The sequence below is a fragment of the Mizuhopecten yessoensis genome, unplaced genomic scaffold (genome assembly GCF_002113885.1).
Source record: "Mizuhopecten yessoensis strain PY_sf001 unplaced genomic scaffold, ASM211388v2 scaffold7725, whole genome shotgun sequence".
Taxonomy (NCBI): domain Eukaryota; kingdom Metazoa; phylum Mollusca; class Bivalvia; order Pectinida; family Pectinidae; genus Mizuhopecten; species Mizuhopecten yessoensis.
The window spans coordinates 486,711-500,621 of NW_018407191.1; the positions used below are offsets into that span (position 1 = coordinate 486,711).

The 13,911-nt window shown below is 35.0% G+C and overlaps 1 protein-coding gene across 1 annotated transcript; it reads left to right on the top strand.

Moving 5' to 3' along the window:
• The first annotated feature begins 3,563 nt into the window (after window positions 1-3,563).
• LOC110454260 lies at window positions 3,564-7,934 on the top strand. The gene is made up of 3 exons (XM_021503686.1): window positions 3,564-3,783; window positions 4,745-4,877; window positions 7,522-7,934. The coding sequence occupies exons 1-3, from the start codon at window positions 3,629-3,631 to the stop codon at window positions 7,723-7,725; spliced, it is 492 nt and encodes a 163-aa protein (XP_021359361.1). The 5' UTR covers window positions 3,564-3,628; the 3' UTR covers window positions 7,726-7,934.
• The last annotated feature ends 5,977 nt before the right edge of the window (window positions 7,935-13,911 follow it).

Consider the following 13,911-nt stretch of genomic DNA (forward strand, 5'->3'; position numbering starts at 1 on the left):
TTAGGACGGAACTTAATTCTTTTGATACATGCGGTTAAAGATTATCTGGGCCTGGGGATTTCGATGTTTAAGCGTTTCCAAGGATTTTAGGGCAATGTTGGAATCAGATTTGAGATTGTTTATTATATTATCCGTTATATGGTCTATGGGATTTTGTCATTGGACTTTGCAATTCGTTTGAGGTGTGCTTCTAGTGCTTCTTTGTTGCTTTCCTGGGCATTTGTATTACCTGACTCTGTACTTGATAATATTCTTGGTATGTTTCACTGCTCCCTGTATTTAGGAATTTTGTTCATAGCCATAGTTTCCGCTTTACTTAAGGAAAGGTTTTTCTGTCCTTTTGTGGAACTGTTCTTGACCAGCGTTCTTGGATTTACATATCAATACCGTTTTAAGCTTTTCTCTAAAATGTGGCCTTTGCGAATTTACGTCGCCAGTTAGTGGTTCAAGCTCTTATTACCAGGTATACGGTCCAATTTTCCTCAATCGTATACATCACTTGTTTTTAACATTTTTTTCTCTGCTGTAGTATAAACATTGAGGCTGCATTTTATCACAGAGTGGTTACTTTTACCTAATCGCGCATGAATATCTATACCACTGACCATCGCTTGCTCATTAGACAAGCTAAGGTCCAATACTATTGGCGTACCATGTTCTCTTCCTCTAGTGGGGGTCCTCATATGTTGGTGTAGAAAGCAGTCTTGGCGGTTTCAATAAATTTAAATTCATAACTTTGGAATCCCGCAGTGCTATTTGGAATCCTTTATTTGCACCTATACGTAGTTTATCTGCTTTACCTCACACAATATACTCTTGGGAGGTTTGTCATATATCGCGTTATAGATTCATTGATCATTCTTCTTCTAGGTGTGTTCTTTATTATTTTAAGATATATACTATCATACCCTTCACGGTTGTAGTTAGAAGGCGTTATGTTTCTTTCCAATGATCAAGTTTTAACCCTCTGAACAAGAATTGTCAAAGGTGTATTATCCTTTCCTTGAAGTCTGAATTCCTGTAACTTTACTTGGATTGATAAATCAGCATTTGTAACCATACAGTAAAATTCCTTAAAACTGTTTTTTGTGATTTTCCTTTCGGGTTTGTTCTAGGTTCTCCAATGTTTTGTTTTTGTTTTTTGGCAATCTTTACTTTCCTTCTTGACCACGATGGGCGTCGGACGTTGTATGTGTATTTCCCTGATTCTTGACTCCTCTTCCCAGCCTCCTTCCAACGCTGATTCTTGTTATCGTTCTTGTTTGATGATATCATTGTTTATTATGATAAGTTTGTACCTGAGTTGCTTGTGTATTTCACTTATGTATTTTAGAAGGTTTTTCTTGATTTCTGTCGTACCGAATAATGCAAGCATAGGTATTTGTTTAATTTACACGCCTTCTGTCTTTTTCTCAAACTTACAAAGTCTTGTAACATCTATTACATTATCATCCTTGAATGCAATCTTGCATGTTTTCAGCAAACGCTTAAGTTCCTTCGCGTCTGACGTCTTCCTGACTTTTCTCTTTATATGCTCTTGTTCATTAATCCTGAAAACGATCATATTGCTTTCTCTCCTTTTCCTCTCGTTGCTTTCTGAGATGACAGTCTGAGACTAATGTGCGTGGTCCCGCTCGGAGCGCTCAGGCGGCTATCTTTTGGGTGTTTTTGTCAATTCCTCGTTGACTGTGCTCCGAACTGTAGACTCGTCAAAGTTGCTAATGTTTTTCTTCAATTCTCGTATCATTGTGTTTAAAATTTTCCATTATCTCTGCATTTTTTTGCTCAATCTTGAGTTCCTAGAAAAAGGTTTCTCTCGATTATGACTCATGCATGGTGCACATAGCCACATTAGTGAAAGGAAGCGTTCAGTGCTGCGTGTTCATTGTCTCCAATATCGATATGTTGCAGACAGTAGTTATCCCGGTATCTTTTACATTAGATCCGTTTTGTGTTGGACTCGGTCACCAATCGGTTACAGATGTTATATGACCAGCATTACTCTCCTTTCAAAGGAGGAGAAAATGGCGTACATTTTCAGACTGTTTCGCCACCATACTGCCTCTGGAACGGGACTCCCTCACAGGCCGGGTACCGCCTTACGTTTTATTTATGTCGCAATGATCGCTGTTGCCTCCGCCATGATGCTTCAGAAAATGATATCGGCGTTCACCCAGAACCGTGTAATAGCTCGGCTTGGAGCTTAGAAATGTCGTTTTACACTTATTTTCCAAACTATGCAATAATCAGGTGCATCTAAACTTTTGTATACTTTTGTTTTTTTGTCTCAGACTTGCCGTAGCCGAGAAAAAAAGTATCCGTTGCCATCGATGACGTCACAGAAGTGCTAAACAGTTTTCCAACAATGTGCCGAATTTAATCAAAAGGAAATTAAAAGGTGAATTAACGTACAGTTGTGGGATCGCACAACGTTACACGATGTGCGGTGTGCGCACGATGTGTGCACGAAGTGCAAAGGAATAAAAAAATGAACTATCATTGTTTGCGCACATTTGTGCGGACGATCGATTAACGTTGTGATAACAATCGCGGTTGGTGTAAATTGAGGAATGGCTTAACAGTATATACGGTTTCGTGTTTAAACATATAAACTTGATTTTTTTTAGTTGTTTCCATATTCTAGCTACAACTATAAGCTTATCTTTCTGTCTATACCTTCTTAAATTAAGAAATGGTGCTTTCGGTGTGTTTTAAACGACCTTAATCGACACATGAAAAATTACAACACAGTCTCGGCAACACAGGTAAACATAGCCACTTTGTACCTGGACCGTAGTTTTTCCCCGCTTGAGGCACTTACGTAACTCGCCAAGGTGTGAAAACCAGGTGAAGGGGGGCTATCTACCAAGACATATGCAAATAACAAATACTAAACGTCCAGTTGTGTTTTCATAACGGTCATACGGTATCACGTAGCAGCTCTTTGTGTCAGGCACAGGCCAGGTAAAACTCCGGTCACTCATTAAATTGTTATTTACCTGTTCTGTTACCTACATGTAGCTAGGAGCCAAATCCATTCTTGACAATCTAACGGTCACTGTTTACTATGTTACACGCATTGTAAAATTGTACATAATCTTAATTATTGTGATGAGAAATTACAGTGATATATACAGTGTACATTATTGTACACGAGCCTTCCGTATTTTTTTCATTCCGTAATATTGATAAACAAAGTGCACCAAATCGCACAGTTGTGCGGAGAGAAGCGCACAACGGGGCGAACGATTGTTAAATCGCCCAGTTGTGCGCACCATGCGTGAACGATGTGCGGACGGTGTGTGAACGATGTATGCACGGTGTGCGCACGGTATTTTCGGTGCGTTGTGCGGTCACACAACTGTATTTCCAAATGGGAAAGGAACATAGCGTGTTGCAAATATTGCACATTATTGCATGCGTCTCTTATGGTTTGAATTTGAAGTTGCGTTAAGTAGTCTCTCTAATATCATGTAAATAAAATGATGTCTTGTGTAAGACAACACCTTTTTCATATCAACTCGCATTTAAATAGAAACGTTAGAGATGTCTTATCTTACCAAATGTTGAGTTCACACTAACGGCTACCGGGGACATACCATTTGTAATAGATTCAAGAAACTAAAACATGTCTGCTGTTCTGTTGTTGTTGATTGGAATAATACTTACAGGTGTGTCAGATGCATGGAAGAGTGCAGAAGAACTGCATAAGTTGCAGACGAAACTCGAGGGGATCAGCCAACTCACACTGCTGGTTACCGTCAACGATACCTGGAACCCGAGGTAATCAAAGTGCTTACTTTTACATTAACGTGCTATCAAATATATTGATATATTCACCATCTCATGGTGGCATTCATATTGGCTATGAATGTCATACACCGACTGTTGACGTCATCATTATTATGACGTCATAATTGTTACGTTATATACCACTAGCCCCTTCTTGGCGATGGCTGTTCTATTTACTGAACAAGCATACACAACACATACATTATTTGAACTAAATGCTGAATGATACTAAGTGTAATTGAATTTTCTATGAGATTAACAGAATCCAAAAATGGTAAATATAAATATTGAACTGCTAGCGTACTTCATTGAATTTGCCTTTGTCAAGTCGGTATTCATATTTCCTATGAATGCTAACTGAAAGTAGTTCAATATATATTCATATTTTTATATCCCGCATCGAAGGTTATTAAGACTGGACAATGATTCTACTTTTGAATTGAACCAACAGAGCTATCTAGATATGTAAATAAGCTGTGACTGTAACAAATGTTGTACTCGCATGGATAGATTGGTAATATTTGGGAATTCATCTTTTTATTCTGTCTTTTTATAGAGCCATTATATAAATGTATTCCGTGAAGGTTCGGTAAAATTACATTTGATTCATGTGCAACATCGCTAACTGTCAACATAGTTCAAAGCCCTCTCCAAATTTTGTAATACAGAAAATGTAGGGAAAACACTAGGATTAGAATGTTTAACTTTACTCAGTGCAGGTAGGTAGATATTTGCCAATATATATCGTTAAACTTGCAATATCCTATATAAAACATCAATATATATGTGAAGCAGGTTTTCGCTGCATACTTCTTTGATGGGTTCATTTCACATGAATGATTCTTGCTGTTATCAGCTTTTGATTCACTTGAGTTGTGCGGCAATGCACATAGGCCTTATTTCCATTACCCAATAGATAAATATTTAATGCACTTTTGTTTTTAAATTGCAGCGGGTGCATTCAAACGATAAAAACTCCACTCTTGACTCTAGGGAAACGCTTTAGCCAGATCGAGGTGGGGACTTGTGACTATGGAGCAATTACTGTCAGAATGGTAAAGGCAGGCAATGGACGAGATGCTATGGTAGGTTTTGTGCTTCTAGGTAGCAGTGTACAGTATAATTGGCCCGACTCTGATAAACAAGGCACATGTCGAGGAAATGTAAACACAGCGGATTTACCCTACACAACACATGTATACATGTATATATATTTGTAAACTGCATTACATTTACAATACATATAAAGTACTGAGAAGTGTATAAACCTCTTTTTTCTATGTATGTCACTTGTGTGAAAACCATGGTTACCACATCAAAAATTACCAAAAAATGCNAAAGTTGTAAAACTTTATTTTTTTGCAATTTTGCGTCGTGTGCTGTTGTCAAACTTTTACCTCCTGTAAAGCTAGCTTTTCATGTGTACGCACCCTTTCGGATTATGGCCAAAATTTTATTCTCGAACCAAAAAAATCTTCTTTCTTTTTTAACAATGTGAAGCTCACATAGCCCACTTCATCATGCTTATACCAATTTTAGTACAGTTTTATTTTTATATATTTTTTTACACATCATTATACAGGGGTTAGCCACTTAACAAAAATATCACCCATGGCCACAACCCTCTACTGTACACTGCTACCCTAAAAATGATATAGCTTAATAAGAACAACTACCAAATTTCCATTGGATAAGTAGCTGATATATTCCCTTGTGAAGTTGTGTTTGATTTGAATTGATTACTGTGAAAACAATTATACATTATTATCATTTTTGCATGGTGTGTGTTATAATGATATGACTCTTTAAGAGTATTTCATTTTATAACAAAGAAAGACTGATTCATGTAGTGAACACATTGCATTTGAAAGAAAAAACAAAATAATGCACGCACCCCTTCCCACACACACAATTTCAACAAAGAGGACAAAACCAAACATTTACACGAAAAGGCAGGAACAGAATCTGAGGAGGCACTAGACGAAATAGATTTTAAGACCAGATTTAAAAAATATATATATAAAAACAAAATCTGAAGAACATATATTAAAATCAATTAAAGTTGAGTTATTCCTGTGTATCTTATTTTGGTGTTAAAAAATAAAATAAAAGAAACGTCTATGAACGAAATCGGAACACGATCATGAACTTATCTCAATTATTACAATTAAAAGTCGAGATTCGAAATGTTTCCATCAATCACTTATGTGTAATAATGTTTTGAACATATGTCACGATATACACATTGAGGTGAACTTTACTGTATCTAATTGAATTGATTTGTGTATCTTCGTTTCATCCAAATTCTACAACACTAAAATGATGAACCGAATTCCAAACAAAGCTGTTAATGTAAATTTTGATTGTGCAGTGTTTTCCTAGGAGGCTGACATCCACCTGTATTCAACATCAACAATAAACTCTCGACTACCCCAACGTAGTCCTCCTCATTCAACGGAATTATATCCTTGATAATCATAATAGATAATGCGACTTTTGAAAAATGTAATAAAAAGACAAATTGAGGAGAAATATAAAGTCATTGCAATGAAATTAACGACAAGCTTAACAACGTTGTACCTTAATATATTTGCATGTAAAATATACGAAACAAAGAACAGGTTTATATCTTTCCTTTTGTTTCACGCTTGACGAACGTCCGAAAAAAAGTTCTACTATACTAATACTGTGGTTGTATTTTTGTGATTTGGGTAAAGAAAAAAGAGTAAAGACGTTTTTGAATATGTCATTACATGATATAAGCTCTTTACACGACATCTTGCGGATGATACAAGTAGACTAGTCTGATGTCTTTGATGACGATGAAAAGAATCAAGCGCCAGCGTAACGGCACAATCAACAGGCTTTGAAGATTGGTGTAACTCTTTTGTAATCTTCAAAAGGAAATGTATCAGCCTGGTAATTGGTCAGGGTTTCATTCCTGATTGGTGTTTTATTCCTGAAACCAATCAAATAGCTCATCGCGAGCCTTCGATTTTGTCATGACATATTCAAGGGGTGCAGAACATATATTTGTATGTAGAACGGGGTCCATGGATTTCGAGAATTGTGATAAGACATAAACAGCCATTTAACTCAATAAAAAGTAGGCGCTACTGAGGACCAAGCGTTTTCTCCACAATGTATGATTCCCTCATTTCGAATCCAGGAACACGTGTAAAATTCAAATTTTGTGGTCAACAGTATGTTTTCATCTTCGAACAGGAATTTGCGATTAATTTTTATCCTATTATATAATTAGGCTAAAGCATTTTATCGCAATAAAAACTCAAAAGTGCAATGCACACTTCAGCACAAAAACTGGTTTATGAGATTGTCGTCTGTGGTCTAAGTGTCTGTGACAATATTACATAAAATTGATATATAAACAACGAAGTAATAACGATTGTGCAGACAATGAAATTTGTCAAATTTCCCAGGCGATTCGTCCTTTGTCAGGAATCAAACATCGAACAATTAAATAGCACGAAAGAAAAGACAAGAAACAATTATGAAAGAGTTATTGATTATATTTATAATAAACAGTCCACCTTTAAATTGAATACTAAAGTTAGATATTAAAATTTCTTGACAAAATGTAAACCTTCATGCTACCCTGTCCAGACTGAGATATCAGTGAGATGACACTGTAAAATGGATCCATTAACTGAGGACCATAGTTTTGTGATGACGCCACTTGATTAACATATATTGTTTTTTGTTTTATAGAGTTTGGATGTCATGTTCGAATCACACGTGATTGTGGACGCCTCCCACCCAGAATGTCACTTTAACTGGAACGGATCATACCTTGTACCAACAGCTGAAAACCCTAAGAAATCCCTACTTCCGGGTTGTTTTGTAATGGATTCTCGTGAGGGATATCACATGACATACTACTGGTTTCATCTGCTGGACTGGCATTTTGGTTAAAAGATCACTGCATTTGTTAACAATACAACTATTTACAAATTAGATGATTTTATTTATTCAATTCATTATCTAAGGCAATTCTTTATTAACAAATCTGTTAATAAAAGGAAATATCAGAAAGCAATGTTCTTAATCATCCCTAATGAAAAATTAGCACAGTGAAGAAACTTGATGTTCCATATTAGAAATTAACTAAATATGCAATGCAGTGACGTCAAACTTACGAATTCATCATGATAGCGCTAGATTTTAAATATTATTAAAATATTCCATGTACAATTTTTGGGAGAAGTCCTAGTAAGTCGTAACAACTTGTGCCCAATCCCTTTAATTGTTTAATGTCAGTAGAATAGGTTAAATATAACCATTTACTATATCAATAATTCCATAGCTATGCGTATGATAACACCAACAAGAAAAATCTGTAAATGGCAATGGGACAAAAAGATTTTAGATGTTACGTCTAAAGAAGAAGACTTGAAATCCAACATTCTAAATATTATCAGATACCTGTTGAATCCTTCTACAGTTCTACAGTCAATTTTAGACCATGTTATACAAAGGTCTGTATTCATGCTGATACAATCCAAAAATGTTAAGAGCAAGCCTTTTTGTATTAGGTTCGAGCCATCGGTTGTTATTTATCTATCAATTGAATGAATACAACGAAAACAACTTTCTTGATATTTTGAGCCGATTAATGCTGCCGTTAAGTGAAGTTTTCATTCTACTAACGACGTCTTTGTGTCTGTCTTCGTTGTTCAGCGGGAAGCAAATACAAAATGTACACATTTAACTGAAATCAAAAGTCAAGTGAATAAATTTCGATTATTATAAAGAGAAGTGAATGTAATTCTTTGCATTTGTTTTTAACATTTTAAGCCTGCTTTTCTGTCTGTTATTTATATAACAAGTTGTTTCTACTTTTTCTTCGTGGTCAACTTGTGTTATCATTCATAAGTTGATATCATATAAAAAAATGTTCAATATGTTGACAGTAATAATTCATAAAAAGACCAATTTTCAAATCCAGTCTGTCGATAAAAAACATTTTTTTTCTATGATGCAGGTTTTCCATTCTTTAGCTGTTCTGATAATAACACAATTTAGAACAGCACACAGATTTTGACGAAACCTTCCGTCAACACTGGCTCCTAGGTTTGACTGGTTCGGTTACAAAATAAAACAAAATTGTCGATTTCGATATATATGCCGATTCGTGCAAAGATATTCTTAATATACTACAATGGAATCGTTTATTTTTTCATTGCTAAGGTAATTTAACTTTTGCGGAGTTTACAAATGCATTTAAGAGACAGTGGGGTTATATCTTCCCGAGCTTAATAAGCGTTGTTCAATTGACGTCATAAAATATTATCCCGGTGCCATGTGGTAAAAAAAAAAACAAGTGGTGCAAGACAGATTCTACAAATATCATTTTCATTTGATATTTCTACTATACCCTACGGTAAAAGTACCTTAACCTTGACTTCTGATGAGGAACATGCTTGTTGATTTGGTTGGCCTATCTATGTAGTGGAATGATGATTTCCAGTGAAATTTTATACCTAAAGATTGAACGAATTATGATAACTTTTTTTTTTTTTTTTAAAGTATTGAAAAGTTCGTTTAATGGGCGTGAACATTGAACCTACACCTTTTTGCTCTTCAAATGATAGGGCATTGTCGATAAACGCTCCCATGTCATTTTGAATCTCAGAACCATTCGTCTTCAATTCGGAAAATCTTTTCATAACCGTTCTGAGAGCGTCTTATAACTTCGAGCCCACGCATCACTCTGCACATTTCAGTATCACCAGCAAAACGTATCCGGAAGAGTTGACAATATCTGGAAGATGTATGATATTACAAAGAGAGTGGGTCCCAGGACGGTCCTTGGGGTGACTTTGGGGTCTTAAAGTGAAACATGATCTCATCAAAAATGTTGTGAAATCTTAAAAACACGGAATGTAAAGATACATGTAGATATAAATAAACTTTATTTATTTTACAACAATTTAAAACACCTAATTTCAACTTGTATCAACCACTCTTGTTGGCCAGGATATTTGTACGCGGAGGGTCTTAGTGTAGGAGGAAACCTGAGTACCCGGGGAAAACCCACGTGGTCGGGCAGGTGACCCCATACCTTTTCACGTCCTATCGGAGCATCGAACCCCGGCCGCGTTGGTGAAAGGCAAGTGCGCTATCCTATGCGCCACCCTACCACTGTAAAGCAATTTCACGATCGCTGCTTACCATTGAGATGTTTTTAGATGGAGTCGACGTTATATTATTCTATTTGGTAAATCAGGCAATTTTGATAGATTATCATCACGTTAACAACTATTTCATCGCTCTGCCAGAGTGTTTTGGACAGATATTCATAAAATCAAAACTCTACTTTTAAAGTCAACCAATTACAACCATTTAAATAATGTATTTGCAATATATTTCATTTACATGATATCCCGTGAAATACTGAAAGCGTATTTGTTTTACATTGTAGCGCACTCAATTTTTCTCAGGAAGAAGAGGGTAAGACGGACAAGCGGACTCTTCAATTTGCGGATTCGCAGTACCCAAGTTAAGGAATTAACGCAAATGTCTTTTTCTGTGATATATTATAACATATACTTGCTGAACATCGGGTATTAGGGCGTCCAACTTACAGAATGACTAGCCAATTAAATGGTGTGAGCACCTTAAAACAAATTAAAGCTTTTCTTTCATGTTTGTATGTTAATGAATTGCTCTCCCGTGAAATTTTGCATTTCATGGTGTGGGTAGGCTGAGTCATATGGTCTCATTTCAGCGGTGGAAATGAAATAGAGGACGAAACAAAACGCGGAAGTTGCTAAAAAATAAAATACCGCTAATTATGATAACTTAGCAAAAATAATTCTGCAACTATCAGAAATACGTTAAAATATCTTAGAAACACACAAAAAGTTCCTCAATGACGGAATAAAAGAAATACACAATCGGAGATTTTTTTTTCTAAATTTGAAAAATAGTCAGTAAACATGCTGTTGTTTACAGTATATAGTTGGAACACACTTCATACATATAAAATAATAAATAGACATTTATACTTTGTTTTACTTTTTGAATTTTCACATAGGTGCTCACTTGCTTACTGCCTTAACGTGTGATTTCTTAAACGAAACACTGCTTAAGAATATCCTTTTACAAATAGATTCTTTAGAAAATATTCAACGTATTATCAGTTAAATATCAGTTAATAGTTATTCATGGTTTTCTTTCGAAACACATTTCCGTTGACTCGAGAATAATGCAGAAAGAGCGTGCGGATTTTACACATCATCAACTCCAACTCATGAACATCTATTAAATGAAATCTACCACGTTAAAAACACCTTAACTGTTTGCATGTTTTTCCCTATTGTGGTATATTTCTGCCACCTGTTAATATCTCCAAAAAAATCTCGCTAGACGACTTGTCATGATATTTTAATCAATTAATCGTGATCATTATCATGATAGCGAGATAAATCTGCCGACATAATTATGTCGACTCAAAATAACTGGTGTCAGGAATATGCCACCATAGATTCTCAGAAGAAACTGAAATAGTTTTTTCATTTTGTATGATTTTTCGAAGGCGGAGGTTTACTTTACAGAGAAAAGTTAAATTGCATCATATACCAATTGAAAACCTAGTGTATTCATGCTAGTTCAGATATTTAGTGTAAACAATGTTACAGAACTATACAAAACGGGAAATATGTTAATTTGGCATTCAGGATAAGAAAAAAATTAAACTGATGAGCCAATTATGACACTGTTTCATTGAAGCATGTAAACACTCCATTATGATTCACTCTCCGTTTGTTTATATATATTGTACATAGTTATGGGGAAAGTTGCCTATAGTATCTTATATAATTTTACGAAAGGGTAACAAGTAGAAATTAAGAATACACAATACTTCATATAACATTGAATTTAAATTCGTATGTTTCATAATTTGCTTTTAAACAAAATATGCACTAAAATGCAGTTTGAAATGTGTTCCGTCTATGAGACGTGAGGTACGTACGTATGCGTCGTAGCAACTAAGCATAACAAAATCACGTAAGCATTTCTCCCTGTATTACTAACCGGTATATGTAAACGGAAAAACAATAAAAACAATGTTTACATCGTGCTGAACAAAAAACACCCAACAACAACAAAATAAAAAACTGTAGCCCTTGCATGGTTACAAAAAAGCAGACGATACACTTTTGAATAATAAATGATCTATTAGTTGTACCCCATTAACCCATAGGAAAATATATGCTATATTGAATTGATAATTAAATAAGGTGATTTTCGATAGCATAACATACCACAATGGGATTCCTATCGTGCGATGGTACATATGCTAGGGTTTAATAATTAAATTTTAATTTCAACTTTGACGTCGTTATCGGCCCCGTCTGAGGAAGCACAGTCTGGCTTAACTGTGGTTCACTTTTTTGCCGTGTCTCACCTCCTTTGATCGCTACACCTTGTCAGATACGCATACCTTTCTCTTCAGTAAATAATTCAAACAACAAGATTTGATAAAGGTGATTGAGCGCTGGTAAAATAATTGAATTATTCGATGGATGGGTAGTTAAACTTTGAATACAGTTGAAAACATCCAGAATTCCACCATCCCATCGTTGTATATATATACATTATGAATAAGGTAATGTTTTGACCCAGTGGACCATGCTCAACTTACAAGATACTTGATGTTTAGTGTTGAATTAAAACAAATTGGGGTATGACCTTGTAGTACTAACTATTTATTGTGTGTGAAAAATAATAAACCACAATTCCAGAGTAGACTTTTTCATTTCAAATATATTTTATTGATTAAACAAAAGGATACAGCAACAGGCTTTGCCTATATAAGCTCTCTCCATGGCTTCCAGCATACTTTTGATATTTGAAGGCATTGAATACAATATTTACATACATACATTTTATTTCAACTCATCTCATGAAACATGGATACATTTATTGCTAGGTAATATACTTTTAATTAGGCTGGCTTAATATTTTCATGTTTCTACAGAAAAAAAAAAAAGAAAAAAAATCCTTGGAGAAAAAGAAAAAAAAATATTTTGCGATATAAATGTTTAATATAGTTGTAAAATTTGTGTCAAGAAGAATTAAATATACCGTTATGAATTTACACAGTATTCAAATCGAATTAAATATATGGATTACGTCTTGACCTTAAGCAACTTAAATTTGCTACGGCAACATGAAATAAAGCAAAACTGATACATGCATGAGTAGACTTTCGGTTGGCTACTACCTAAATCAAAATACAAATGATTTGTATACATGTAGAAGTAAGCCCCCTAAATTTTGTTTAATCGCCCTTATCTAATAGTTGAAAATTAAATGTTTACCATTTATTTGTGTTAAATTGAATTCACCAACTCCAAATACCATTCCTAAACTAAATTTCAGAGGGACCTCTTCTAGCAAGGAGATTCCAGTCACAGCTAGTTTGGTAGTATACATTCTTAAGTCTCCATGTCACAGCTAGTGAGGTAGTCTACATCATTAAGTCTCCATGGTACAGCTAGTGAGGTAGCATACATCCTTCAGTCTACATGGCACAGCTAGTGAGGTAGCATACCTCTTTAAGTCTCCATGTCATAACTAATAAGGTAGCATACATCAATAAGTCTCCATGTCACAGCTAGTGAGGTAGCCTACATCATTTAGTCTCTATGTCACAGCTAATAAGGTAGCCTACATCATTTAGTCTCTATGTTACAGCTAATAAGGTAGCATACATCAATAAGTATTCATGTCACAGCTAGTGAGGAAGTATACATCCTTAGGTCCCAATGGCACAGCTAGTGAGGTAGTATATATCCTTAAGTCTTCATGTCACGGTAAGGTATCATTTTAGTTTGGAAAGAGAATTAGTCTAAAATGTATATCTTTTACTATTCTACAGTTCTTAAAACAGCAATTTGTCATTTGTTCTTTTAATAGGAGAGAACGTCATAATCAAGAAAAAATATAGGTTTCTCCTCTTGTTGTTTAAAATGTTTACAATGCTGCACGTCATGTATAAGGTTAAAATGACGAAATTTATGTTTCATTCGTTCCGAAATTTATGCGAAAAAATATACAACACGCACTAATTCTTGTAAATGATTTTTTGAT